The sequence below is a fragment of the Pleurodeles waltl genome, chromosome 11 (assembly GCF_031143425.1).
Source record: "Pleurodeles waltl isolate 20211129_DDA chromosome 11, aPleWal1.hap1.20221129, whole genome shotgun sequence".
NCBI lineage: Eukaryota > Metazoa > Chordata > Amphibia > Caudata > Salamandridae > Pleurodeles > Pleurodeles waltl.
The window spans coordinates 533,508,233-533,535,393 of record NC_090450.1 but is presented as its reverse complement, the minus strand read 5'-3'; the positions used below and the strand labels follow the sequence as shown (position 1 = coordinate 533,535,393).

The 27,161-nt window shown below is 46.9% G+C and overlaps 1 protein-coding gene across 1 annotated transcript in view; it reads left to right on the top strand.

The window, feature by feature from the left end:
- The window catches only part of RASA2 (RAS p21 protein activator 2), a 461,891-nt gene that overhangs the window by 155,719 nt on the left and 279,011 nt on the right, over window positions 1-27,161 (top strand). Inside the window, exons 6-8 of the mRNA XM_069213940.1 lie at window positions 12,411-12,494; window positions 22,905-22,977; window positions 23,657-23,733. Coding sequence (XP_069070041.1) covers window positions 12,411-12,494; window positions 22,905-22,977; window positions 23,657-23,733 — 234 coding nt within the window. The remainder of the gene's footprint in view (window positions 1-12,410; window positions 12,495-22,904; window positions 22,978-23,656; window positions 23,734-27,161) is intronic.

Genomic DNA, 27,161 nt, shown 5'->3' with positions numbered 1-27,161 from the left:
TCTTCAATTAGTTGAGTCTTGTCTATTTGTGGGAAGCAGGAGAGGGGGGTTGGGAGTGGGTGCTGTTCTAGGGGAATCTTGGCTAGATTCAGGGAGGGGGGTGGTTTTGTGCGAGTGGATTGTAGTGGTGTAGGCTTGTGAATTGTACAGAGGACTGGTGGTGGACCCCCACCTCCTCCCCTACAACTCACAGCATGGGAGAAGCAAGTCTTGCCATTACTGCATTCTGAGGGACTCACTGGAGTTGCCGGAGGACTGGACACTGGTGAGTCAACTTACTACTTATCAACCCCCATACCTGCATGCCATCTCCCACCCGCACCCTCACCCCCACTCCCATCATTCCACTCCATCCCATACACTGTACCTACACTTATGACTAACCCCAATGCCAAACCGCTATAGGAATGCATGGACAGCCCTCCCAGCCCTGCATAGACACCCATCACCAAAGCATGCACAGCGTAGTGGAACTAACGATCCCACGATACTTCACCATACACAGTCAAAGTTGGCAGGGTAACAGCAACGATAGAGGGGAAGCTAGGGATGTACAGTATGTCACAGGCATGAAGCATAATACTTCACTTACATCCCTGCAGGTGCCCCATCCAACGTCAGCGGAGAGGTGGTGGTACGACTATCCAGTCCCCCAACGAAGATGCCCCCAGTGATGACAGTAACTCTGGACTTCTAGATCTGGATCAACAATCTGGCCCATCAGGGACCACTGGACAGTTGGTCACCCCAGCCCATTCTCATTCCCCACACCTCTGTCCCCAGGACGCGTCAATCACAGTGTGCCCACCTGTACAGGGACCCCAGTCCACACCTCGCCCCCAATACAATCTGGGACCTGGGGTCAGTGGCAGTGGGCACACAGTTCAGGGGACAGGCAAACAGGGACACTGGGAGGACCACTGTGCGCAGGAGAGGACAGGCCCAGGGAACCTATTCTCCAGGAGGCACTCCCCAAGATTCTGGGGGCCTACCAACAATCCCAGGACACGATGGGCCAGATCCTTGACATCATGCAGGAGAACAAGCGGCTGCAGGAGGAACACCATCAGGAGATCAGGGAGGACTTGCAGGCCCTCAACACCACCATGATCTCCATGGCAGGGGTGCTGGCAGACATGACCAACATCATGAGGGAATCAACAGCACAGCAGCGGGCTCCTACCACTAGCCAGTCTATTGACCAGCCCCCCACTTCCCTGCAGCTAGTGGACAGGAGGCCCTGCCACAGGACCCACAGTCCTCCAGCACCCCTCCCCCTGCAGAAGGTGAACCACCCCGTGAATGTTCCCTGCGACCCAGACAGAAGCCAGAGACACTTGCTAAGACCAAGACCACCGCCAGGAAATGAGACTCCTGATTGTCCCCCTTGTGTCCCACCCTGTCACCTTGTCCACTTTGAACTGCCTTTGCTCCCCTTCCTTTGGCCTCTTGAACACTAGACCTGTGCTACAAACAGACTGGAACAATACCCTGGACTTTCCTCTACCATCACCCCATTCCATTGCACTTTTTCATCAATTTTATAGCACTACAATAAACACCATTGAACACACCTTGACTGCTAGTATTTTATGTGTCGAGAATGTTCATTTAGGGGAACAGTCACATCTGGTGCAAATGATCTGAACACTGTGATAGCATACAATTAATGACCTGTAACTGTCTGTAGTAATCACACTAGGACACAGTTGTGATATCACCAACATCTGTAAAATGACAAGCCATAGGTGACAGTAGGTTGAGATGCAAAGGAAGTGAATGCCATCATGCTACAGTCACACAGATAAAATCAATAGTCAGAGCAATTATCAGTTTAACTGTCTCACCTGTGTGTCATTGGAAGAATTAACGTATAATTGATGTCCTGTTGTCCACGTCCTCATCCTCTGCCTCCTCACTGTCCTCGGGGTCCATTGCTGCAACAGGGGCATCTCCAGTCTCCTCCTCCTGCAGAAAAGGCACATGTTGTTTGAGAGGCAGGATGTGCAACATGCAGGATGCCACTACTATTTGACATGCTGCATGTTGCACAACCTGAGTAGCACAGGGATCCACCTGTCAAATGGAGGCACCTGAACCAGGCCTACAGGAGGCCGAAGGTCCTTTCGATTATTCTTCTGGTTCGCCCATGTGAATCATTATAACGATTCTCAGCCCCTGTCCTGGCATTCCTCACAAGGGTCAGGAGCCACAATAGGTTTGGGTAGCCAGAGTCACCTGCAATTATTGAGGGACAAAAATTAGCCTTACACAAAGCTATGGGGATAACACCTGAAGGTATACACTGACATACAGTGGGTGGGACTCTGGCTCATCTATTAGCTACACCCTGTGGCGTCATGAACCGACCCAGGATACTTGGCAGTGATGTGGGAGATGTACTGGTCCGCCAGGCACACCATTTGCACATTCATTGAATGGAAACTCGTCCGATTCCTGAACACCTCTTCATTCTGACAGGGGGATGATAGGACGGGGGGCAAACGCAATATGTGTACAGTCAATTGCCCCAGTAATATTGGGGATATGCCCCATTGCATAGAATCCTGCCTTCACAGTGGCCAAATCTTCCACCTGGGGGAAAGCAATGTAGCTGCACATGTGTTTCACCAAGGCAGACAGTACCCTTGCCAGCACAATTGAAAACATTGGCTGTGACATTCCTGCTGCCAAGCCCACTGTCACTTGGAAAGAGCCAGTTGCCAGGAAATGGAGCACTGATAGCACACAAGAGGGGGGAATCCCAGTGGGATGACGGAGAGCTGATATCCGGCTCCAATTGGGCTCACAGCTCTGCGATTGTGGCCCTGTCCAGTCAATAGGTGACTAATGTGCCTGCCCTCCAGTGTAGCCAAGTCCACAAAGGGTCTGTACACGAGGGTCTGTCTCCTCCTTCTATTCATCCGCAGCGGTAGGTATCTAAGGGACACGAGAGTGAGTAGTCTGTCACAATTTGAACAATGGAACCACCACCTCAATGTACATACAGCATTAATGTGATGAGACAGTGGGAATGGCAATGTATGTGCAATTCTAGGCAGTGACACAGTTATGGATAATCTGATCATTGTCCCCCAGCATGAAATGGCAACCGCCTGTCCTGTATCTTGGGGCAGGTGGACGTGAGGTAACTCCGCTGACGTGGGGCGTCGTGGCGGAAGGCGGTCTTGCACCGCTGTGCAATTCCCCATTGGCTAATATGGGGCTCTATGGCGTACAGTGGCCAATGGGGATCAGCACCGGTGGTGACGGTGTACACCGCCGCGGACGTGACCGCCATTTTCTATCTAAATCCTCACTTGTTTCCTGACTTTCACAGGACAATACCTACACTACATGTGCGGCTGTGACCTGTGTCTGGAACCTACCATGGCCCGTGTGACTGGGGAAAGGGCCCATGCCTTCAATTCGATAGAGTTGGAGTGACTGGTGGATGGGGTCCTACCCTAGTATGGAATGTTGTATGGGCCTCCAGACCAACAGGTGAGTACACCTTGGGCACGATGCATGTGGGAACGATGCATGGAGATGTGTGTGCAAGCATCGTTTCATGGGGGGGGGGGGGGGCAATGTCTGGCGGTAGAGTACATGGCGGGTGCCGGGCGATGTGTCCCAGTGGATATGGAAACTGGATTGGTGGGCCATATGTGTGACAAGCTGGATTGTATGTGTAATGGTGTCCTCCCGTCTGTATTACCTCACGTTAGCGCCCATCAAAAGAAGGGATTCTGGCGTGCCATTGCCAAAGACGTGCAGACCCTGGGGGTCTACAGCAGGCGGAGCACCCACTGTCGGAAAAGGTGGGAGGACCTGAGACGCTGGGAACAGAAGACCATGGAGGTCAAGTTGGGGATGGCCTCCCAACGAGGAAGGGTTGCCCGTCGGAACCGGACTCCCCTGATGGCCCGCATACTGGCAGTGGCCTACCCATATCTGGATGGGCGCTTGAGGGCATCACAATAGCCACAAGGGGGTAAGTACAGTGGGCGTTACAACAATAATTGGTAGGTGGCATGGGATCCGGGTGGTGGTTGTGAGTGAGTGTGTGCCCCTTAATGCCAGGCCAAACATTGCAGCATGATCCAGCTCAAGGGTAATGGGTGTAAAGGAAATCCAGGCAACCTAGCTAGGTTGCATTCCATGTCAGAAAGGGCTTAGTGGGTCCAAGGAGGGGTGCAGTTGGCCGTGGTTGACCCTCATCTTACTGTGGCATCTAGCCAATTGAATGCCAGTGCAATGCATAGTGCTCAGTCCTGATCCCTGTGAGTGATGGTACTGTGAATGCCAAATGTGGTGTTGGTGCTGAAATTTACCCAGTGCTTGCTTTCTCTCCCCCACCCCCTTCTCCTTCTGTTATTCTGTTCATGTGTGCATTAGCATGATCTGGCGAAGGAGCAGGGGCACTGGCGACGGAGAGAGCTGCATTCCACAGGACCCAGGAGGCAGAGTCCACCAACACCTTGGGAACCAGTGGGGCGGAGGGCGAGGGGAGCACCACTGCGGAGACAGAAGGTAACAACACTGACTCGGATACCTCTTCCGATGGAAGCTCCCTGGTGGTGGCGGACACCTCTGTGACCACCCCAGCTGCAGGTACAGCCGCCACCCCTTTCCAGCTCCACCCTCACAGTAGCCCCACAGCGAGTTGCCCGTGCCCGCTCACCCAGGAGGGTGGGTATTTCCTTTGCCCCAGGCACTTCAGGTCCTGCCCCAGTGAGCCCTGCTGCCCTGAGTGAGGAGGCTATTGACCTCCTGAGATCCATCTCTGTAGGGCAATCAACCATTGTGAATGCCATCCAGGGGCTGGCATCCCAGATGCAGCTATGTAGTGCATTCTTGGAGGGCATCCACGGTGGATTGGCGGCCCAACAGAGATCGATTCAGGCTCTGGCCTCCTTTCTGATGGCACCCATTGTCCCTGTTCCTACTGTCCCCCCTCCAACTACCACTTCCCTGTCCCAGTCTCCTTAACCCCCACCCATCCCATGCACACATACAGATGAACATGCACACAAGACATCACAGGCGCCACACTTCAGTCCACAAGCACTCACACAAACACCAAACAGTTGCACACACAACCACATCCATTGCCTCCACTGTCTCCACCTCCTCCACCTGCCTCACAGCCACGTCCACACTCACACCTGCATGCACTGCTTCAGCATCCACCACCAGCATCCCCACACCAAGCAACACACACACACACACACCTCACTAGCAGACACCTCCACAACATCCATCCACGCGCCCCCTGTGTCCTCTCCCACCCTGTCTGCCCCCCCCCCTCCTAAAGGACACAAACGCAGGCACTCAGACATCCAACATCCATCCACCTCACATCAGCACACCGCCCATGCACCTGCATCCAAGTCCAGCAGGGTCCCTACGACCCAACCCAGCACTTCAGCCAGACAGTCCACGGGGACAGTGGAGGCACCTCGTAGTCGGGGAGGCAAGACAGTGAAGGATCCCACTCCACCAGCCAGGAAGGGTCCCACTCCACCAGCCAGGAAGGGGAAGGGTCCCACTCCACCAGCCAGGAAGGGGAAGGGTCCCACTCCACCAGCCAGGAAGGGGAAGGGTCCCACTCCACCAGCCAGGAAGGGGAAGGGTCCCACTCCACCAGCCAGGAAGGGGAAGGGTCCCACTCCACCAGCCAGGAAGGGGAAGGGTCCCACTCCACCAGCCAGGAAGGGGAAGGATGCCACTCCACCAGCCAGGAAGGGGACGGATCCTACTCCACCAGCCAAGAAGGGGAAGAAGCCCTCACCTCCTGCTAGGAAAGGGAAGAAGCCCTCCCCTCCACCTGAGAGACAGCTGCCCTCGCCTCCAACAGAGGCTGCCCAGTAGGCCCCTTCCCCTGCTGAGACACAGCAGCCCTCACCTCCTGCAGAGGCTGCCCAGGAGGCACATTCCCCAGCTGAGACACAGCAGCCCTCACCTCCGGCAGAGGATGGCAGGGTACCAACACCACCACCAGTTGTCACAGAGCCCTCACCTCCAGCTGAGACAATGCAGCCCTTACCTCCAGCTTAGGACATGTAGGCCACCCTCCAGGGACTGCTGTACAAGGAGCCCCCTCCAGAACCAGTGGGCAAGTACCCCACCTGAGAGACTGTGACCTTGCACTCCCCAGCAGTGCGTAATGGGCATGGAGCCCCCTCCAGAACCAGTGGGCAAGTATCCCACCTGAGAGGCAGTGACCTTGCACTCCCCAGCAATGAGTAATGGGCATGGAGGCCCCTCCAGAACCAGTGGGCAAGTATCCCACCTGAGAGGCAGTGACCTTGCACTCCCCAGCAATGAGTAATGGGCATGGAGGCCCCTCCAGAACCAGTGGGCAAGTATCCCACCTGAGAGGCAGTGACCTTGCACTCCCCAGCAATGAGTAATGGGCATGGAGGCCCCTCCAGAACCAGTGGGCAAGTATCCCACCTGAGAGGCAGTGACCTTGCACTCCCCAGCAATGAGTAATGGGCATGGAGGCCCCTCCAGAACCAGTGGGCAAATTCCTGACTTCATCTGAGGTGCCCCCCACCCCTTCCCCCTTAGGTGCCTGCCCACTTCCAGAATGATGCCCCTGCACAGTTCTGTGCGGAAATTGTCTGGAAACAAGTTGGGCCTTGGACTGTGCCCTGTGGCCATGTGGGCCCTTTGTATTGGGCATTGGCCCTTTCTGTACAATTGTACATATCTCTCTGTTATCCAATTGGTTAATTTGGTGGCTGTTCCCATTCAGTACATTCTCAGTACTGCCTTACTGTAGTCCTTGCATTATTATGACGTGTGTCCTGTGCCATTGTTTTTAGTCTGCAGCTGATTGTGTGTATGGGTGTGTGTGTCTGGTGTGTGTTGTGTGTGTCTGTGTCACTCTCCTTTTCCTCCCTACCTCCCTCCCTTGTGTGCTAGGCGGCTGTACTCACTGTCGTAGTCTTCATCGGCATTGGTGTTCCAGATGGAGCATGACGTAGAAGAGCATCGGGAACACTTTAAATTCCGGTTTCATGGTGGCGTTGATCTTCTCTGTGTCTCTGATGGTAAGTCTTTCGTCTTCTGTGATGTGTTTCCGACAGGCTTTTGATGGTGGTGGTACCGCCCCGGAAATCGTGGCAGATTGCAGTGTCATGATATGGTGGGCGGTACCTTGTCTTCCACCTGGCTGTTGGTGGCTACGGCCATGGTGCGCGGTGTTAACGCCCTGGCGGATGGTGTGGTCAGGAGACTGAACTGATAAGGTCCCTAACACTCATCCAGTCCTCTTCATCTAGTAGAGCATCAAGGTCTGCGTCCCAAGCAGGTTGTGCCTGTTTTGGAGGCCCTGACGCATCAGCCCGCATGGCCCTGTACAACAAAGTTATTAAATGTCTGCTTGTCCCACAGGACAAACGGATCCCCAGAGTGTTGGAAAAAAGGGAGTGCAGCGGGGTAAGTGGGCCAGGTCACCCTGGCTATGTCAGCTAACCCAGCATGATGCAGGAATTGTCTAGGTCCAAGTTCAAATTCTTAGTATGCTTCTTCAAAAATCAAGGTGTCTCCGGGATACAAGTCACCAAGCAGAGACCATCCTCCCTCCCTCCCGCCAGACTTGGAAGGACATATGATACAACATTTGTCTAACACGCTCCAATGAGCAGATTGGAAGTTCACTGTGGAAAGGGGCTCATTTTTGCACTGTCTGTGTGAAATGTTTCCAAAGTGTTGCTGTTGGTTGGACTATATATGGAACGTCTGTGAAGACCCCAGACCCCTCCATTAATAGTTCTGGCAGACGTTCTGCGTTCACCTGTCTGGCTAATAAACGTTTCTCCCAAATGTAACCTTGCTCTAACCATCTGGCTGCGTGTTGTAGGTGTGCAGCGTAGTTGTATAGGTTGATTCGAGGGACCTCCAGTCCACCCTCCTCATACAGCTTGGACAGTGTCACCAAGTCAACCCTCCTTTGCTTTCCCTCTCCCCAACAGCAGAGAGACAAGTATGGAGTTCAGCTGTCTGAACACCTTTGTCAGAATGGGACATAATGAGTTTTGTAGGACGTACAGACATCTTGGTAATAGCACCATCTTAGCAATGGCCAGTCTGCTTATTAGGGACAGGGGCAGCGGGTTCCAGAAGGTCACAGACTTCTTTGATGCCTCCAGGACCCTATCTATGTTGAGGCTCAACTGCTGTGACTTAGAATGTGCCACTCTGATCCCCAAGTATCTGAATTGTGTAAGCTGCCAGCGAAGGCCAATATTCGGGAGGCGGTCCAGTGGGGTTCCAACCAGTGACGTGAGTGGAAACAAAATTGATTTGTTGGCCAGAGTAGGCCCCAAACTCATCCAAAAATTGAAGCAGTTTCGATAGGGCCACCTGAGGGGAAGTGAAATAGAATAGTGCATCATCTGCGTAAAGTGACACAGTATGACAGACATCTCCAAGTCATATTCCCCAGTCCTGCAGCTCCCTGCGCGCCCATTTTGCCAGAGGCTCTAAAGCAAGTGTGACCAGGAGTGGCCAGAGTGGGCAGCCCTGCCTCGTCCCCTGTCCCAGTACCCACACATCTGAGCGACTGACACCCACCCTCACTCTGGCGCTGGGTTTGGGGTAGAGTAAGTGGATCCATCTGCAGAATTGCGGGCCGAAGCCCATGACTTGCAACACCTCCTGTAAATATACCCAGTCAACAGTGTTGAAGGCTTTTTCCAGGTCAATGGCGACTACTGCCATTTCCAGTCCCGGAGTTTGACCTTGTGGAGGAATGGGCTAAACGTCTTAGGTTCATTCCGGTGTTCCTGCTCAGTATGAATCCGCACCGGTCCTCATTAACCAGTTGTGTCATTTGCGCTGTTAACTGGATAGCGAGTATTTTGCGAATAATTTTTACTTCTGAATTGTTCATTTTGAGGGGCCTATATGCCGCGGGATCAGCTCCATCTTCTCTTGGCTTTAGGAACATGCATATATCTGCCTCTCTCATGGATGGAGGCAGTATTCCTGCTTTGCGAGCCTCCAGGAGATGCTGCGCTATTGATGCCGAAAATGGCAGATTAAATTCAGTGATGAAACAGTCACCTCCAGCTGCCTTGTTCCGGGGGAGCATTCTCAGTGTTGCTCTGAGTTTGTCTAATTCTAAGCTGGTGTCCAAGGTCTCAGCTGCCTGAGGTTCCAGTCTGGGGATGGCCAGTCTCTCACAGAATGTAGGGCAATTGCTCGGGTTTATGCCGTAGTCTCTAGTGTATTCCCGTTGTAGGTGGTTCTGGAACGTATCCACTATGTTCGCTCTTTAGGTGATCTTTGCACCCTCTGGTGCCAAAAGGTAAGTCGTGAGAGGTGGTGAGTGCTCGCTGCGCAGTATCCAGGCCAGGAGTCTACCTGATTTGTCTACTTCTCGATGTAGCGTATGCCTATATTGTTTTGTCATATACTTGTCTAATATGTCCAAGATTTCCTCTATGCATCTCCGCAGCACTCTGTCTTCCCTTAGTGCAGTGGGATGGGACCGGGTCCCCTTCTCTACAGTAGCCACTGTAGCTTCTTCTTTGCCCAATTCTACCTGTACCTGTCGTGGTATGCTGGATGTCAGCACCATACAAGTGCCTCTCAGTACTGACCTAAGGGCCTCCCACTCCAAGGGCTGTGGAGCCTTAGTTATTCTCCATGTAATCTGTTAGTGACTGATATAGTGCCTTTCTTACCACTGGGTCCTCGAGGATGTCTGCCATCATCCTAGGATCTACCCTTCTGCACCTCACTGCCCCATTGCACAATGCAACTGACTGGAGAGTGATCTGACTGAAAGCGAGCCAGGTGTTTCACCTCTGTCTTCCACTCTTGGGTATCCCACTACCAGGACTCTGTCCAGTCTGCTATAAGTGTTATATGTTGCAGAATGGCAAGTATATACTTTTTGGGTGTGGTGGGATATTTGTAAGACATCCTCCAATTCCTAGTAGTGCATTGCCCTGAAGTGATGCAGTCATTTTGGGCTTAGTGCTGGCTCTGGGAGGTTCTCTTCCCAGATTGGGGACAAGGACGTGATTGAAGCTACCCAACCACATTAAAGGCAAGGCTACATCCTGCGTTAAGTCCTGCATGGTATGTATGAAAGTGGGGTTGTCATTGTTTGGCACTTAAGTGTTCAATATGAATGTCTCATTTGTCAGATGTGCCCTGTATCGTGGCATACTATCCTACGACATCTGCCTTGGAATATGTGTGAGAGAATGGAACTCCCGGCGCTAGCCATACGAGTGTACCTCTGACGTATGTAGAATAAGAAGCATTATAGACCTTTCCCCGCCATTTCTTAGCCAGTCTTGTAGCCCCTGCATCATCCTTGTGTGATGTTTGCAAGCTTTCAATATTGATTTTATATCTTTTCAGGAAAGCGAGTACCTTGTATCTCTTGATAAATGTCCCCAGTTCCCTGACATTCCAGGTGAGTATTCTGTATGCATCCCCCCATCATCCTTTGTGGTATCTGATGGGTGCCCCCTCCCCCGCCATGCCAGTGCCCCCCTGCTGAACTGTCAACTCAGTTAAACAGTTTAAACCAAATTCCCCCTCCCACCCACGGGCAAACGTAGTGCAACCAGTTGCCTATCTGTGCCCACCTATTGCTTGTGCCAGGACGTGCACAGCATCTCTGCCGGTCCAACTGGCTAACACTCTGTACCAGCTAGCATCCCATCCAGCCATTCACATCTACATACTTCTGGTTTGAGACACAAGTATACATATACTGCTTACAGATTCACATTTGACTCTAGGTTCCAATGATTCTGGCCGCTAGACCACCTGAGTGGTTCCTTTAAACTACTGTCACTATGCATGTCTCATGCACAACCAGATATATTCTAGTTCCCGTCAGGCTTGCAACTGTCAACTCCCTCATTTGTGCAAGCACACAGATGCGGATGGCACACATCCCAAGTCAATCGTCAGCAGTTTCCACCTCCGGGGCAACCATGATCTCTGGCACAAAGTCTGGAGTAGCACCAAGGGCACTGGTCACAGTTCCCTCTGTTCGTGACGATGCACATATTGCTCACAAAGTTTCCTGAATCAGTAACTGCACCCCAGTTCCTGTATAAAGGGTATTCATGGCCATTGCCACATCTGGCATCTATTGATTCCTTGCTACCATTACCAGTCACGACCTTCTTTGAGGCAACAATTGCATTTGAATGTTTAGAGTTCTATGTTATGAGATATATTACCTCCTTTTATTTTTATGCTTTGTCTTCAATGTTCAATTTATAAATGGTTAACATAACATCACCTGCCCTTCTTTTGCATAGTTACTTATTCCAAATAATTGCCATCTTAAAATTGTGTCTTCAGATTTCTGTCCCAGCGGCCTTTAAGCTTGTTATCTGTATGGACTGTAACACGCCCCCCTCATGCTTAGTGATTCTATGCCTCATGGCCCATGTCCAAACTTATTTGACATTTTTTTGCTGTCCTCTCCTTTTGTTTCTGCTGTTTAGGGCAGCCTGTGCCCTAACACTCAGGTTCATATCATATGTGAAGTGCCACAAACTATTTGGAGCAGCAGAACTCAATTAATTTTTTGTTTTACCTGGGAAACAGCCATCAATTCTATGTTTACCACCATTGGGTTGAGGTTTCTGAAGAACCACTGTTTGCTTGTAGAACTGGGTAAATATCATGCATCTTTCTTGTTTCTAATGTGTAACAGTGGTATTCAAGAATTAAGTATGTTTCATGGAAACTGGATCTAGTACCTAGCAATTCTCCAGTCTATGAGCAACCTTATCTAAGACCACAGTAGGAAACTGGATTTAGTGTCAAGCAGTTGTCAATTAGTAAGGAAGGCCCCTTATGGACTACCCCCCTAGTGTCTTGCATAGAAGGCACCTTCACTACATGACCTGGAAAAATACACAAATCTAGAGGTTGTGTGTGTGTGACAGGATCAGTGTGGGTTTCTTTTTTACAACATAGGGAGTCATTTTTGTCATGCCTATTTCAACCTGAAAATAAAGGTTTGTCAAAAATAGCTCACTCTATGCAAGTTCACCCTATTAATGGCAGAATGTGAAAAGTATCGTATCAACAGAAACAACAGACTGCAAAACAGTGTTTTCAGGTGAGAACGAGTTTTCGTTCTCCCCCTTTACCAGTTGTTTGTAGCAGAGGAGCTCATCGATGTTGGGTGTTCTCATCTTTGCTTAATGCATCTGCATTGCCTTTTACTATGATGGTGTGAATTCACTGACAGAACAATTTGTGAAAAATGTCACTATTGGTGTGTTCGCATGACTGTGGAGTATCTTTCTTTTTTCATTTGATTTAAAGTAGCCATATCATATTTTCAGCACTTGCCTGCAGTTCCTACAAACATTATTCTGATAACTTTTTCTCTTCATTTTCTTATTTAGGCTACTGGAATGCCAAGGGTTGTCTCTTGCTAATGGACAAAGTTGTGACCCCTATGCAACAGTTTCTCTTGTTGGTCCATCCAGGTAACATTATACAGCACATTTGGTTTTAATTCCTTTGTACTTGTGCCAGCTAAAATGTAGTGATCATATATATTTTTAAACTATGAAGCACTGACCTACTCTGGGATTATTTTTCTTTTGATGTAGCACAAACATTTACTAAGCAATGGGTCAGATCATTTCTCAGGCACAAAACACAGGAAGACTTTCTGACCTATCTCTTCATGTCTGTGCTTACAAAGGAAGACATCGCTCCACACTGCATGGAGCTTGACCAATCTCAGACAGTATGTGCATGCAGAAACAAGCATTGGCAAATCAATAAGTCTTTGCAATTCGGGAGCTATAGGTGTTGTCACTGTTAGTGTTTTTGATTTATGTTATGGAGTGGAGTAAATGTGGTGTGCAGTGCTTAGGCGGAATGTAAAAAAAATATATATATATATACTGTTAATAACTTGTTGAGTCTGTTTTCTTGCTAGTGAAGGTTGGTGAACCTGCATTTGGCTCTGCCTGTAGCTGTCTTTACAGAAATGTAAAGAAAGTGCCAGAGCAGCTACTGGTTGAGCTCAGCCCCCACAGCTGCTCCCTGGCCTGGACAATTCCGAGGAGTGTGCCGAACCCCCACAGCAGCCTGGCTTGATAAACAACATGCCTCATGGAAAGAAGCACAATTGTAAATGGACTGTGCCTCAGCAAAACATTAACATCCTAGCTGGTATGTCTAACAAGGCATTGGAGTTTGCATGCTGCTGAAAAGGAGTGAAAGTCTTCACTGCCTATCTCCTCGAAGTCTGGTGACATACACCTTTGGAAAAATCTGATATTTAGGATAGCGGTCCCATTATCAACTGTTCAGAAAAATGCATGCTCCTTTCTTCATCCTCTGAGAATGCATCACTTCACAACCTCACATGGCTGTGGGAAAGGGATGGGCAGAAAGCAGTCTGCATCCAGGGCCGGTTACAATAGTCTGAGTTTTGTGGCAAAGAATTTGCTGTAGCCAAACATTAGTTCGCATTAATCTTTCTCCGAAGATTAAAAGTGTTCATGTTTGCACAATTAACTTACTTAATGTTGTACACTGACATGTACAAGGAGATGATCACTTCACATATTTTTCTGCAGAAAGCAGTTTGGCAACAGCAAACGGAGCGAGTATAAACATGAGTGCTCCTGTGAAAGCGTTCGTGTTTGTACAGTTAATATGCTTAATGTTGTACATCGACATGTCGAAGGAGATGATCACTTCACAGATTTTTTTCAGCAAAAAGCAGTTTGGCAATAGCAAGCAGAGAACGGAGCGATTGAAAACACGAGCGCTTGAGTGAAGTGCTCAAAAACAAAGAACAAAGTTGCTCCCAAAACGGGAGAAGTTGATGGATAAAAGTCGGATAGAAGTACTTGGTACATGCTCTATGGAAGGGCTGAACGCAAGAAGACGCATGACCCATGTATGCCATGGACCAACAGAAATGAAGGATAAGAAAGCGTCATAGGAGCGAACAAAGGGTAAGCCTATGGGCGGTCTGAAGCCCACAGATTGAATACAACATATCTCTTCAAGACAGTCTGTCTAGCCGAGACCTAAAAAGGAGCACTATCAAGCTGTAGGATTTTAGAAAGCCATTTAGATACTTTTGGAGGATAAGATTGAAGTTTGACTGACCGTGTGAAGCAGAAACTAAATAAACTTGTAGTTTGCAGCACTTACATAATATAAGGCCTACAACAATATGACTGGATTGCATTGTATTGTATTTCAGTTGCACTTGAATATCACTGTATAATTTTGATCATGCACTGGAGCGCATTATATCATGTGGCCTATCTAGGTAGTTTTTTCATGTTGTGTGTGAGAAACAGATTGGTGCTTTTATGTTTTGTCCCTGCAATTATGCGTGCATTTTAAGCAAACAAGGTGTAAGAAATGGTATTCTTAGATGCTAGTGTATGGTTGCACAGGAGAGATTTAATTCATGGCAGTGTGCATTATATGAACAGCCTTAGTATATGCTTTAAGGAGTCCAGCCATGAGTGGCGGACAACACTCTTAAGAATGAGCTTTTGGCAAACAACCATAATTTGTCTACTGTGGTGCGACAGGGGAGCATTCGCTACACAGGTAGCCAGATATATGAGGAATCCAGGTCTATCAGGGAGCAAACCATAGGGATGTGCATTAATTAGCCAGCTGTAGTATAGGCTGTGATGGTCACATTGATGCGACAGTGAAGCAAACTTTGGACTATTATTCACAGTATATGCCTGAGGAGCCCACCCAGGTGTGGAAAGAAATCCATAGGAATGGGCAGTATAAAACCACCACTATTATGTGCTCGTAGGGGTCTATTCAGGAGCAGCAAAGGAGTAGTCATTAGGCAGCCAGCCACAGCACAGAATCTGAGGCCTCCATCCAGGAACATCTTAGCAGCAAACCACATAATGGCCGAGATTATGTGCTGTGATGTCACCGTGAAGCAAATGAAGAATAACTCCTTTTCTAGCAGCTATAGTAGAAGGTCTAAAGGATCCACCCAGGGGCAGCAGAGGTGCAACCCAGAGGGATTGGCAATAAACAAACAGCTGTAGTATATACTCTGAGAGGTCCAGCGAGGAGAGGCATGTGAACAACCCACAATACCCACTTTGAAGGAACTGCAATGGGTGTCCATTATACAGTGTACCATCTTCAGAACATATCTCCTACAAATCAGTAAGAATTGACAGTCAAGAATACCTTGCCAACATGGAAGCCGTAATAGCAGTAGGAACCAAGATATCGCCATCCTCAAAACCAGAGTTTATGAACGAGCGACAACCATGAATCTAGCCTTCTTCCACCTTCACTCCTCCAAATGAGAAACAAATGGACAACTCTCCTCTTCTTGGAAATCTCATCCGCTACTACTAAAGGGCCACACCTCAAATTACCTGTCATCAATACTCTTTCCACTTGTTACTGCTCCTAAGGTAAGTTTGCACTTTAAAAGAATGAATACTACATACAGACAGAATTACGTGTTAAATTGTTAATCTTTTAGTCCAGCACATATGCACCCCTTAAGTGTTGAGAAAATCCTAGGTGGTTTAGTAGGGCTTGCTCTAAGGCCCATAAAATTCTAGAACTTGCAGTAAAGAATCACCCGTGGGTTCACCTAGAAGTAACCCAGGCAATGAAGTTGTATAAAGCAGCTGTATGCAACAGAAAGGTTGACATCAGGAAAAAGACATGGGAAGATTTACAAACAGCTGGTGCCATGAAGGATCACCGCAATTTTTGCCAGGTGGTCAATTCGTAGTTGATTGTGTAATCTCTAGTAGTGATTGAGTGACTCATTCTTCTTATGTCTCTGGCTCTAAAACGTCTCCTTCCCTTCAGGAACCTGAGAAGGAAATAATTTGTGAATTGGGTGTGAGGCAGGCACTATGTAGAGCCATCACAGTAGTCGACATCACTCTAGCTATTAAGAGCTGTCCATCAGGCAAGGCCCCAGAGCCCAATAGAGTTCCAGCGGATGTTTTTAAATCTCTTCCTGAGTTCTGGGCCCCTATATTGTTCAATGTTATTCGTTCAGCAATAACTGGACCTTTAGTAGAAACCTGGCAGGAGGCTATTGTCATTCCCATAATTAATAATTAATTAGACAAGAGTTTACTGCACTGTTATCGCCCTATATCTTTATTAGACAGTACAGTTAAGATATTAGGTAGAGCTTTAGTCTCTAAATTGGAATCATGGGCATCAGAGACACAGGCTCTGTCGGATGTACAGTTTGGCTTTAGCCCAGGCCTGAGAACTGTTGAACAGACCTTCAATCTTTCTTTAATTATTCAGAGGTATAGCAAGGCTAAGATAGGCATTGTCCATCTGGCGTTCATGGATCTAACCTGAGCTTTTGATATGGTAGAACACCCAAACCTTTGGTCTGTTATGCTGGAGATGGGGATTGACAGCACCATTGTCTCCCTTTTGTGTAGGTCCATGATCATACTACAGCCCGGTTGTGCTGTAGTAGAAGAGGGGATCTCTCAGAGGAGTTTCTGTCACCTATAAGGGTGAGACAAAGCAGCGTCTTGGCCCCCTTTTTCTGTCAAGCGTAAGTGTTCGACCGCATGTATACTTTTAAGTATACTTAAACTGTGGGCTTAAAGTGAAATTTTTTTTTTGTTTGCAGTGTCCTTTAAAAATCCTTGCTTGCTAGTGGTCAGTTTTGCCTCTTTGTCCCTCATTTATGTCTTTCAGAGCAGGGACCAACTACTGTATTACTACACTTAGTCCTGCTTATCTCTTTTGTAGGGGACTTGTTTTCCCCCGTTCAGTTCTTGCTCCTGTTGGGCGAAGTTTCAGTTATCAATTGCAGAGTATTCTTGCACTCAGCTTAGCTTCCCTTTGCTGTAAACAAGGCTGTAAATAAGGGTGTTATCTTGATCACATGCTCTCTGCACTGAGTGTGCCTGCCTGTGTCCAGGGTGATGGGAGGGAGGAGGCCCTCGTTTATTTAATTACTTTAGTACTTTGGAGGCTTTACATGACTACCAGCTACATTACATAAGGACATAGTGTTTTTTTGTAGGCACAGGGAGATTTAGTGACAGAGAGCTGATGCCGTGTTTCGAACCAGGATCCTCGGTTCGAAAGTCAGCAGCTCTAATCCTTGTTTATCTTTGAAGTGGACACTCTTGTTGTGTTGTGTTAGCTGTGCGAGGTGAACTGAAGCTGAGGCAAGCTGAAATAGAATCAACCACACCGTTTTACAAGAGGGTGAATTGGAAGAAACGTCTGAGCTTGAAACGAAAGGAATATCAGCCTTGAAACAAACAAAAAACAAATGTTTGTCAATAATTCATGTAAGGCAGGTGTCAATTTAAACTCCGTAGTGTGCAAAGTCCTTAATTGTGATGAAGGACAGGGTCCCCCTTTTTTTGTAATTCGAATGGTTCATTCCGCGGCCAGACAGGAAGGGTCCAGTATTCCAAAGTGAAAGTTCTTCCAGTTGCACATCTGTCGGATGAAGCTTTCACAGACGTCTGTATGGGAGGTAAGATATTCTCTGGCAATGGTGCCACCAGTTTCAGATCTTATACATGAATCACATGACATACAGTTGTCCCAGTGCATTACCACTGACTGTGTGCAAACTTTTCACACAGCATATCGTAGTAAGAAGTGGAATTTTCACAAGTTTATTTTAGGGCACTGTAATATGTCTTCCCCCCAACCCCCCCCCCGCTCCCCCAGTCGCTGGCTCGTGGGTGTTAAAGGAGGGGGGGTAGGGGGGGACAGGGAGGTGGCAAGGGGGTGGGGAGAATATTAATAAAATAAATAAATAAACTTACCTGAACCCCGTGATCCGCCGCCGCTCCTCCGTCTCCTCAGCATGTTTCAGGCACAGGCTCCCTGCTCAGAGCAACATCAGGATTGGCTGGGAGCGCCCAGCCAGGGGGCTCCCGGGTGGACTGGGAGCCTGAGCAGGCTCTCTCCAGCCCAGCAACTCTGTTTCTGGGCTGGAGAGAGCCTACTGCGCATGTGTGTTTGGCCAGCCCGAGACGGCCAGCCAAACACACTTGTGCTCTGAGGGGCTCACACGCGTCACCTCGATGGCCCTTCCCCTTTATAAGGAAACTATAATGAACACTGTTTATTATCGTTCCTTGTAAAGGTTTTGCAGCTGGCGAGGGGGCGACGCTCCTCCGCCGTAATGGAGGAGCTGCTCCCTGCTTTCCCCCCTACCCTTTCTTCCACTTTCATACCTCGCTGTGTTCGCTAAAAATTTTTATACACTTCTGTTATATCACGAGTACCTCTTAACATTGTATGTCGCTGTTTAAAATTGTGCATAATAAGTCAGTTTCCAATTTAAGTTTGGATGAACCGCGATAACTTGTTTTATGTTTTTGACTTGCTCTTGATGAGCTGCTAAAAATATATTGAAATTAATAAGAAAAAAAGGATAGTCATTCAGATTGCAGGCGAGAGAGAGGAGCATTCATTTAGAGTCCTCAAGTGTTGTGCATTTTGTGCCGTTATCTTCCTTACTGTGATATGCGTGTTGGACCTGAGCAGCAATAAATTTAATTTACGCATCTTCCATTGATTCGTGTGTTCATACCTATTGCTGCCTGCTGGCAGAACAGCAGACTAGTCTGCGCAACAGTATCTCATTTTGGGCTTAACTTTTAACCTGTAAACGGTAGTAAAACGCTATATGAATATCACTACAATGTATTTACAATTTATTTGTTTTCTCTGAATGTAAACCAGTTAATATTTTTGCTAGTAAGCAAACCTACGTTTACACATATAATAATTTGCATAACATGTAATAATGGACTGACAAAAATTAAGAAATGCCGATATTGGTTAAGAATCTGTGCTTTCTGAAAAAGTATCAAGTATATTTTGAACTCGTCAAAAGTGACAATTATTTTGAAATGTGGAAAATGTGATGTTGTTTTCTAGCTGTGCTCTCCAGTGACTCTACTCTCACTAGCTCTTATATTGGACTATGCTGTTGGAACTAGGAGGTGCTAACGGTCTGGTTAGTCAGTGGCTTTGACTCCAAATCAAAATACATGGGTAAAGGACATAGGTGGTCATTCTGACCCTGGCGGTCTTTGACCGCCAGGGCGGAGGACCGCGGGAGCACCGCCGACAGGCCGGCAGTGCTCCAATGGGGATTCCGACCGCGGCGGTAAAGCCGCGGTCGGACCGGCACCACTGGCGGGGTCCCGCCAGTGTACCGCGGCCCCATTGAATCCTCCGCGGCGGCGCAGCTTGCTGCACCGCCGCGGGGATTCCGACCCCCCCTACCGCCATCCAGATCCCGGCGGTCGGACCGCCGAGATCCGGATGGCGGTAGGGGGGGTCGCGGGCCCCTGGGGGCCCCTGCAGTGCCCATGCCACTGGCATGGGCATTGCAGGGGCCCCCGTAAGAGGGCCCCTACATGTATTTCACTGTCTGCTGCGCAGACAGTGAAATACGCGACGCACCCGTCGCACAGCTTCCACTCTTCATCGTGGAAGCCTCTTTCCCGCTGGGCTGGCTGGCGGTCTGAAGGCGACCGCCCGCCAGCCCAGCGGGAAAGTCAGAATTACCGCCGCGGTCTTTCGACCGCGGAACGGTAACCTGACGGCGGGACTTTGGCGGGCGGCCTCCGCCGCCCGCCAAGGTCAGAATGAGGGCCATAGTCATTTACAATGCCAATAGCTCTAGCAAATGCAAGACCTATTGCATTGCAAATGCTTGTTATTTCTTATTTATATTATTCCTCTGGGTGATTACCTGTTGAGGTCAGGAAGAGATATCCCTAAGATGAATTCCAGAGATATCCCCGTCCTGCTTTACTCAGACGATGCTGCTCTTATAGCACGAACACCAAATGCGTTGCAGCTTCTGTTAGATGCTTTCAATACATTAATGGGAAGCTTAGGGCTGACGATAAACCCAAGTCCTATGTGAAGAAGTGTGTCCCCGAATTGTCAAAAACAAGAACATTTTGTACTTGGTGGAGAGGAGACCATGAAAGTCCCCCATTTGACTTACCTGGGTATTCCTTTTGATGTTTGTTTTATTTGGAAGTTTTTATTAAATTTAAGAATCATGCAGTTTCAAAGGTCAATAGATGTCGTCTTTAGATTTCCTAGGTGGTTGAGTAATAAGCGTGTAAGAGACATCCTTCGCATTTAAAGTAAATGTGTATCGTAGGCTGCATTTGGGGTGGGAGTCTGGGGGTATATTAACTGTAAAGCTCCAGAAATCTAATGCTCGCAGTACCGCAGTCCACTCCTGCTCTGTTTTGTCATAATGAGGTTGGGATAATCAGCATAGCAGATTTTGTTAGACTGCAGCCTTTATTATGGTACAGTATTTGGACTATCCCGTAAGCACAGTTGTGCAGAACTATAATCTTGATAAATATTTAGACATTCCCTGGCTGAAGTTTATTAAAACAAGTTTTGAGAGCCTAGGTAGGCCCACTTTTTACTATGACCCTGACAGTTTAGCATTTTTTTTCATCAAAGCAAATCAAGGATCTTTTATGCACCATAGATATAGGACTTGGGCTGATAGCTCGCAGAATGATGTAGTGAGTATCCATCATGACGTCCCAGCATGCCAAGCACTTTATTTGCAGCTTATTGTTAACGAGAGCAGGGATGTGGAATTCTTATTGCCTGACGTCTGTTACATAGTATTTGGGGCAAGGGCAATAAGTTTTCATGTTTATTTTGTCCTTGGTGGGACACCTAGGCCCAACCCCCTGCAGCACAAACACTTTGGATGCCAGTTTACAGAGAAGGAACTGTCTGCAGTTAAGGTAATATGTGCATCCATATGTTAATGGTGTTCGAACTTGTATTTAGGATTCTTCACTGAAAAGCCTTTATTATTAGGGTGAGCACTCTGAATAAACGTTTTAAGGTTACACTGCACTACTGATTGTGGTGGTTCTAGTACAAAAAAAAAGAAAGTGTACACACATTTGAAAAGTTAGCAATCTGAGGCTAAGTATGAGGCTCCCAGAATGCTTTTTGATTAGATGCAAATGTTTGCAGAAGCTTGTAAGGAAGAGTGATGATTCTTTGCTTTCAAAATAAAATGTTAAGAAAAAAATACAAGTAGGAAAAAAAGTTTCTCTACTATGACATTTTTGGTGCTATTTCTTTGAAGCGTCATTTAGTAAAATGTGTGTGCTAGTTTTTCAAAAAAATATTCTTAATGGAAAGTCATTGTAACCATTTTCAACAAGATTATGGAAAGCATGAAAATAAACAAGCACTGGCACAGCCAACCGATCCGACATTTGTTGTGAGTCTTTTGGTTTCATCAATGCAAGCCTTGTTTTGACATGGCTTTTGTAACACATTATTGTTGTGGGAGCTGTCAGGCCCTCACTATTGTAACAAACACTGGCAAAAAGCAAAAAAAAGTTTTGGGTCTTAACACACATTGCAACCAGTGGTGTAACATAGGTCCTGCAGCCCTTGCTGTGCGGGGGGACCCCCTCAACACAGCACCTGTCTTGAGTGAGTTCGGGAGGGGGCTCCATGTTCTTTGCAGAGGGGCCCCTCCAGTTTTATTATGCCACTGATTGCCACAGTAGTTCCTTGCACTGAACAAAACTATTTTGTGTGCCAATATGCTCCTTGAAGAACAGCTGAATGTGATCACTCACAGTAAAGCCAGACGATAGATAGAGAAATACAATTTTAATAAAAACTAAATGTCTTGGTCCACGCCAGATTTAATTAGGGACCTAATTCTTAAAGAAAGTCACAAAAGTGCACTGAATGCAATATGTCTTTGAATTAGTGGCTTTCATGAATTCACAAGAACTTACAGAAGTAGACCAGTAAATAATACTGCTAGAAAACATTTGTGAACTGTATTTTAGCATGAGGAAAGATGCATTTGTAGATTTGCTCATGCGAAAATCTTTTGAGCATTAACAAGTTCACATTGACTCAAACTATTTTTTCCCAGTCCTGGAAGAACTTCTACTACTGCCAGTGTCAGGAGTACATTTTTAACCTTTCTCATAAATGGGAATAGATTAGAGAAGAGCTAGTGGACATCTTTAACACCTGCAAGTTAGCAGGTTTACAGACTCAAAGGCATTCCAGCCCTGGAACTATTGTTTACTGCTTCCTCCAGCCCCAGTACATAGATCTGCAGAAAGGGAGCAAAATAAGGAAATTGCTCTAGTAGGGATTGAAATTGCAAGTATTCAAGCCCTACAATAGCATTAGCCCTGACATAATCAGAGAGGCTATTATCAGAGCTCTTACATAATGAGATTGCTGCCATAATTTGTTGCTGCACTCCATGGTACCAAAGGGACAAGTAGATTTATTTTACAGGACATGTAGATTTAGGAAGCAACCTGTCCCATAGACAAGTAGATATTTTATTAAATTCCACACTCCTGTGAGAGACATAGGTTTTTATTGACCAGGTTTTGTCTCCAAACTATTATTTTTTGGTGGGTTTCCCACATCAAGGAACATGGTGTCCATCTCTTCCTGCCTGCCACTGAGTGTCCGGCTGAACAGATCACAATGCACATTATGGTGTTTTGCACCTTTTACACTGCTCAAAGACGACAGTTTGTGTGCCCTGTTTTGCGGGCCCTTGGTTTTAAATCACATATTGCTGCTTTTGCGTATTTGCACCAGTTGGGTAATGAAATTGTTGTTTGTGCTATTTAAAATGTTATTATATGTGCTTTGAAAATACTCTCTCAGTATTAAGAACTGTTTGCTGCAGCATTTTTATTTTCTGTTTTTAATATTTTTGTGTGTTTCTCTGTGACTTTTATGGCTCATACGAGCCAAATAAAGTATAACAATAAGTAAGACGTACATATGTAATAATTGAGCCTTATTCACGTTTGCATGTTACAATTATTTGCTAATCTCTGAAATAGAAATGACCAGAAGAAGACAAAGGTAAAGAAGAAAACCAGCAATCCTCAGTTCAATGAAGACTTTTATTTTGAGGTAATTTAACTTCATTCATACAGAAAAAAAATCTGTCCTCAAAATATGAAGGTGTTGTGTAATTTGTTTGTGCTCACTTTTGCTATGCATTTTAAAAATATTTTGCTTTGCATTTTTAAAATAATGTGCTTTGCATTTTAAAAATATTTTAACAACTCTTTATGTGCCACTAAATATTGTTGATATTGTACATATTATTTTTAAATAACGATCTTTTTCCAACTAGTTGTATGCCTTTACAGAATGTGTAGCATACACCAGTCTAGAGTATAGCATGGAAATACATTTTATGATTAAGGAATGAAATATTGAAATAATTTTACTGTACATAGTGGAAGTAGTTTTCAATATGTTGGACAGAGAACGTTTTGGAAGTGTTAAGCTACCTCCCAGTATATGCTTTCTCTATTTTAAAGATGGAAAGAAAGTTAAATACTGAAAGCCAGGCTGGCATAATTTTAATTCCAGTCATCAGTGTCCATGGACCTAGTTAATCAAAACAATTTTACTTTTTTTGGAAACTGTTGCCTCCAGCTTGGACCACTAAGTAGTATTGATGGCATGCTTAACGTTCTGTAATGCTACATGTAGTATGATTCCTTATGCCAAAGTCTTTGCATATATTTGATATATTTCAATAAAGTAGGTGAAACTTTTAATTCACAAATCTATATTACAGGTTACGAGATCCAGCAGTTACACCAGGAAATCCCAATTTCAGGTTGAAGAAGAAGACATACAGAAGCTTGAAATCAGGTGTGTATTTTTCTCCAGCTAAATTTGTATTTTCAGATTATAATTATTGGCACAAAAAATAGCAAATGCTTTAGTAGATCATTTTACACAGTCAATCAATCAATCAATCATAACATTTATAGAGCGCTCTATGTACCCGTTAGGGTTTTAAGGCGATGAGGGGGGGGGGGGGGAGCTGCTATTGGTCGAAGAGCCAGGTCTTGAGGAGTCTCCTGAAGGTGAGGAGGTCCTGGGTCTGGCGCAGGGGGTTCGGGAGGGAGTTCCAAGTCTTGGCGGCGAGGTCGGAGAAGGATCTGCCGCCGGAGGTCTTGCGTTGGATTCGGGGAACGATGGCGAGGGAGAGGTTGGCAGAGCGGAGTTGGCGGGAGGGGACATAGAAGTTGAGTCTGTTGTTAAGGTAGGCGGGTCCGGCGTTGTGTAGTGCTTTGTGCGCGTGGGTGAGTAGTTTAAAGGTGATCCTTTTGTTCACGGGGAGCCAGTGGAGGTCTTTCAGGTGGTGGGAGATGTGGCATTGGCGAGGAATGTCGAGGATCAGGCGGGCGAATGCGTTCTGGATGCGTTGGAGTCGTTGGATGTCTTTTGCTGGGATGCCTGTGTAGAGGGCGTTGCCGTAGTCCAGTCTGCTACTGACGAGGGCCTGGGTCACCGTTTTTCTGGTCTCCGTCGGGATCCACTTGTAGATTCTACGGAGCATGCAGAGGGTGTTGAAGCAGGAGGAGGAGACTGCGTTGACCTGTTTGGACATGGTGAGGGCGGAGTCGAGGATGAAGCCGAGGTTGCGTGCGTGGTTGGCTGGAGTGGGGGGTTGGGGGGTCCCAGTGCGGTGGGCCACCAGGAGTCGTCCCAGGCCGAGGGGGTGCGTCCGAGGATGAGGACTTCCGTCTTGTCGGAGTTTAATTTTAGGCGGCTGTCTCTCATCCATTCGGCGATGGATTTCAGTCCCTCATGGAGGTTGGCTTTGGCGGTGTGTGGGTCTTTGGTGAGGGAGAGGATGAGCTGGGTGTCGTCGGCGTAGGAGAGGATGCTGAGGTTGTGTTGACGGGCCAGTTGTGCGAGGGGTGCCATGTAGATGTTGAACAGCGTCGGGCTTAGCGAGGAGCCTTGGGGGACACCGCAGATGAGGTTGGTGGCTTCGGAGCGGAAGGGTGAGAGTCGGACTCTCTGGGTTCTGCCGGAGAGGAAAGACGAGATCCAGTTGAGGGCTTTGTCTTGTATTCCGGCTTCGTGGAGACGAGTTAGTAGGGTGCGGTGGCAGACTGTATCGAAGGCCGCGGAGAGGTCTAGAAGGATGAGGGCTGAGGTCTCGCCGTTGTCCATTTGCTGTCTGATGTCATCTGTGGCGGCGAGGAGCGCAGTTTCGGTGCTATGATTTCGTCTGAAGCCTGATTGGGAGGGGTCTAGGATGGAGTTGTCTTCTAGGTGGTGGGTGAGCTGGGCGTTGACGATCTTCTTGATGACCTTCGCTGGGAAGGGAAGGAGGGAGATCGGGCGGAAGTTTTTGAGGTCGTTGAGGTCAGCCTTGGGTTTCTTGAGGAGGGCTTGGAAATCAGCGTGCTTCCAGCTGTCCGGGAAGGTCGCAGTATCGAAGGATAGATTGATGATCTTGCGAAGATGGGGGTGGCGATGGTGGAGTCGGCTTTATTGTAGACGTGGTGTGGGCAGGGGTCTGAGGGGGATCCAGAGTGGATGGAGTTTGAGTCTGGCCATTTCAGAATAGGTGGAGGTACATTTTGTTCGAAGAAGGCTTTTACCCAGGGGCTTGAGTTAGTGTTCACAAGGCAGTGCTGTGCAGTGGATTGACAACTTGTGCTCTGAATCTGGTTAAGTGGTTACTCAGGGCTTTAATTTTTCTCCAAAGCTAGAGTTGTTCTTTGCTTTAGGGGTAATGAGACTAAAACACAGCACACTGGTAATCTTCGCCCCCATGTGCATCACTCAGTGGCATAGATACTACCGCCTGATTGAATTCCTCTTAGATACTGTATAAGGGGGATTTGATCAAATGGCATACACATATTCCGAATCAGATTGCTAGTATTGAGATATTAGAAGAGGAGTATTAAGGAAGTAACTGTACAGGCTGGACAGGCTTGTCAATTCTAGATTGTGATCTATGCGTATGATAGGCAATCTATCATAAGACTATATTGTGGCAATCATTTTTGAATCCAGTCCAGTGATGTGCTAGTTTGTTGGTTGGTGCATAGTTGGATTCACACATGTATCTATCTTCATATAAGAGCAGATACCATTGCTTTGCCTTGTAAATAAGAGTAGAGTTGTATGAAAACGCATATGGGTACATCTGTGTACTTTACCAGCATGCAGAATGTAAAAGAATACTCCATTCCTTCTGTTTCTCGCTTTTTATGACAGATAGCTAGTTATATGGGATAAACTCTAGGGAACTATAATTTTGGAAGTAAAGAAAACCTCCTTAAAGTGATTGCATAAAATGTCCTCATACATTCATCTCGCTCTTCAATGGTAGGATTGTAAACCCCCCCCCCACCAAAAAAAGCAGCAGCTTATCAGATGCCTATGACTCAACAATAGGTGTGGATCTATAGGTACAGGTAAGTGTCTCTTGTTCTGCATCAAGAGGCCGTTGAATGCATGGACATGCCTTAGTAAGGGTTGTTGAGGTCCAGATCAGAACTTCAGAAAAGTCTGGAAAGGATACAGATGAGTAAGTAACATCACTGTGAAAGCAAACACAGGTGGAGACAGGGGACCATGTACAAAGTTATAGTTGGTTTAGAATGGGCAGATTAAATGGGCCTCAGTGTGTTTTTTGGTGCCCCAATCAAATCCATATACTATACTGCTTTATAAATGGAGCAGCATGCTCTTCCCTATTACATTCTAGCTACTTATCTATAATATTTATACTTGCTGGTGAACCACTGAAAGATTTTGCTGAATCTTTGGGCACACCTTGATGCTCAAATCTTTGAACTATTGGCACCTGCGTAGATCATTGAACACATAAACCTCTTTTGTGTGTTCTTTTTTTTGCCAACAGCAATGGCATGTGTAAACCCTTCTGCTTTCAGTGGAGCTTCTGTTGAGACGTAAATAAAGTTTTCTTATTTAGAAATAGATGTCTTCTTAAGTAGTCTTTTTCTTTAATTGTCTTTTCTAGGGTGTGGAGACGTAGTCTGTAGACAAATATTTTTTACGATTTATGACTTGTCTTCTTTAAAGATCTTGATAAACACATGTACCTATGCAGTGAAAGTACTTGCCTGCAGTACCCAGTATATTAGTCAGTATATTGTAGATTTACATGAAAAACCTTTTTTATAATGCATTTAGGAATTTGATATGATAATGCTGGTATGAATCGAAATTATCAGTATGTATCCCAGAGAGATACGAAGGTATGAGGGGCAATGTGTTATATATTATGAGTACCCATCACCTAT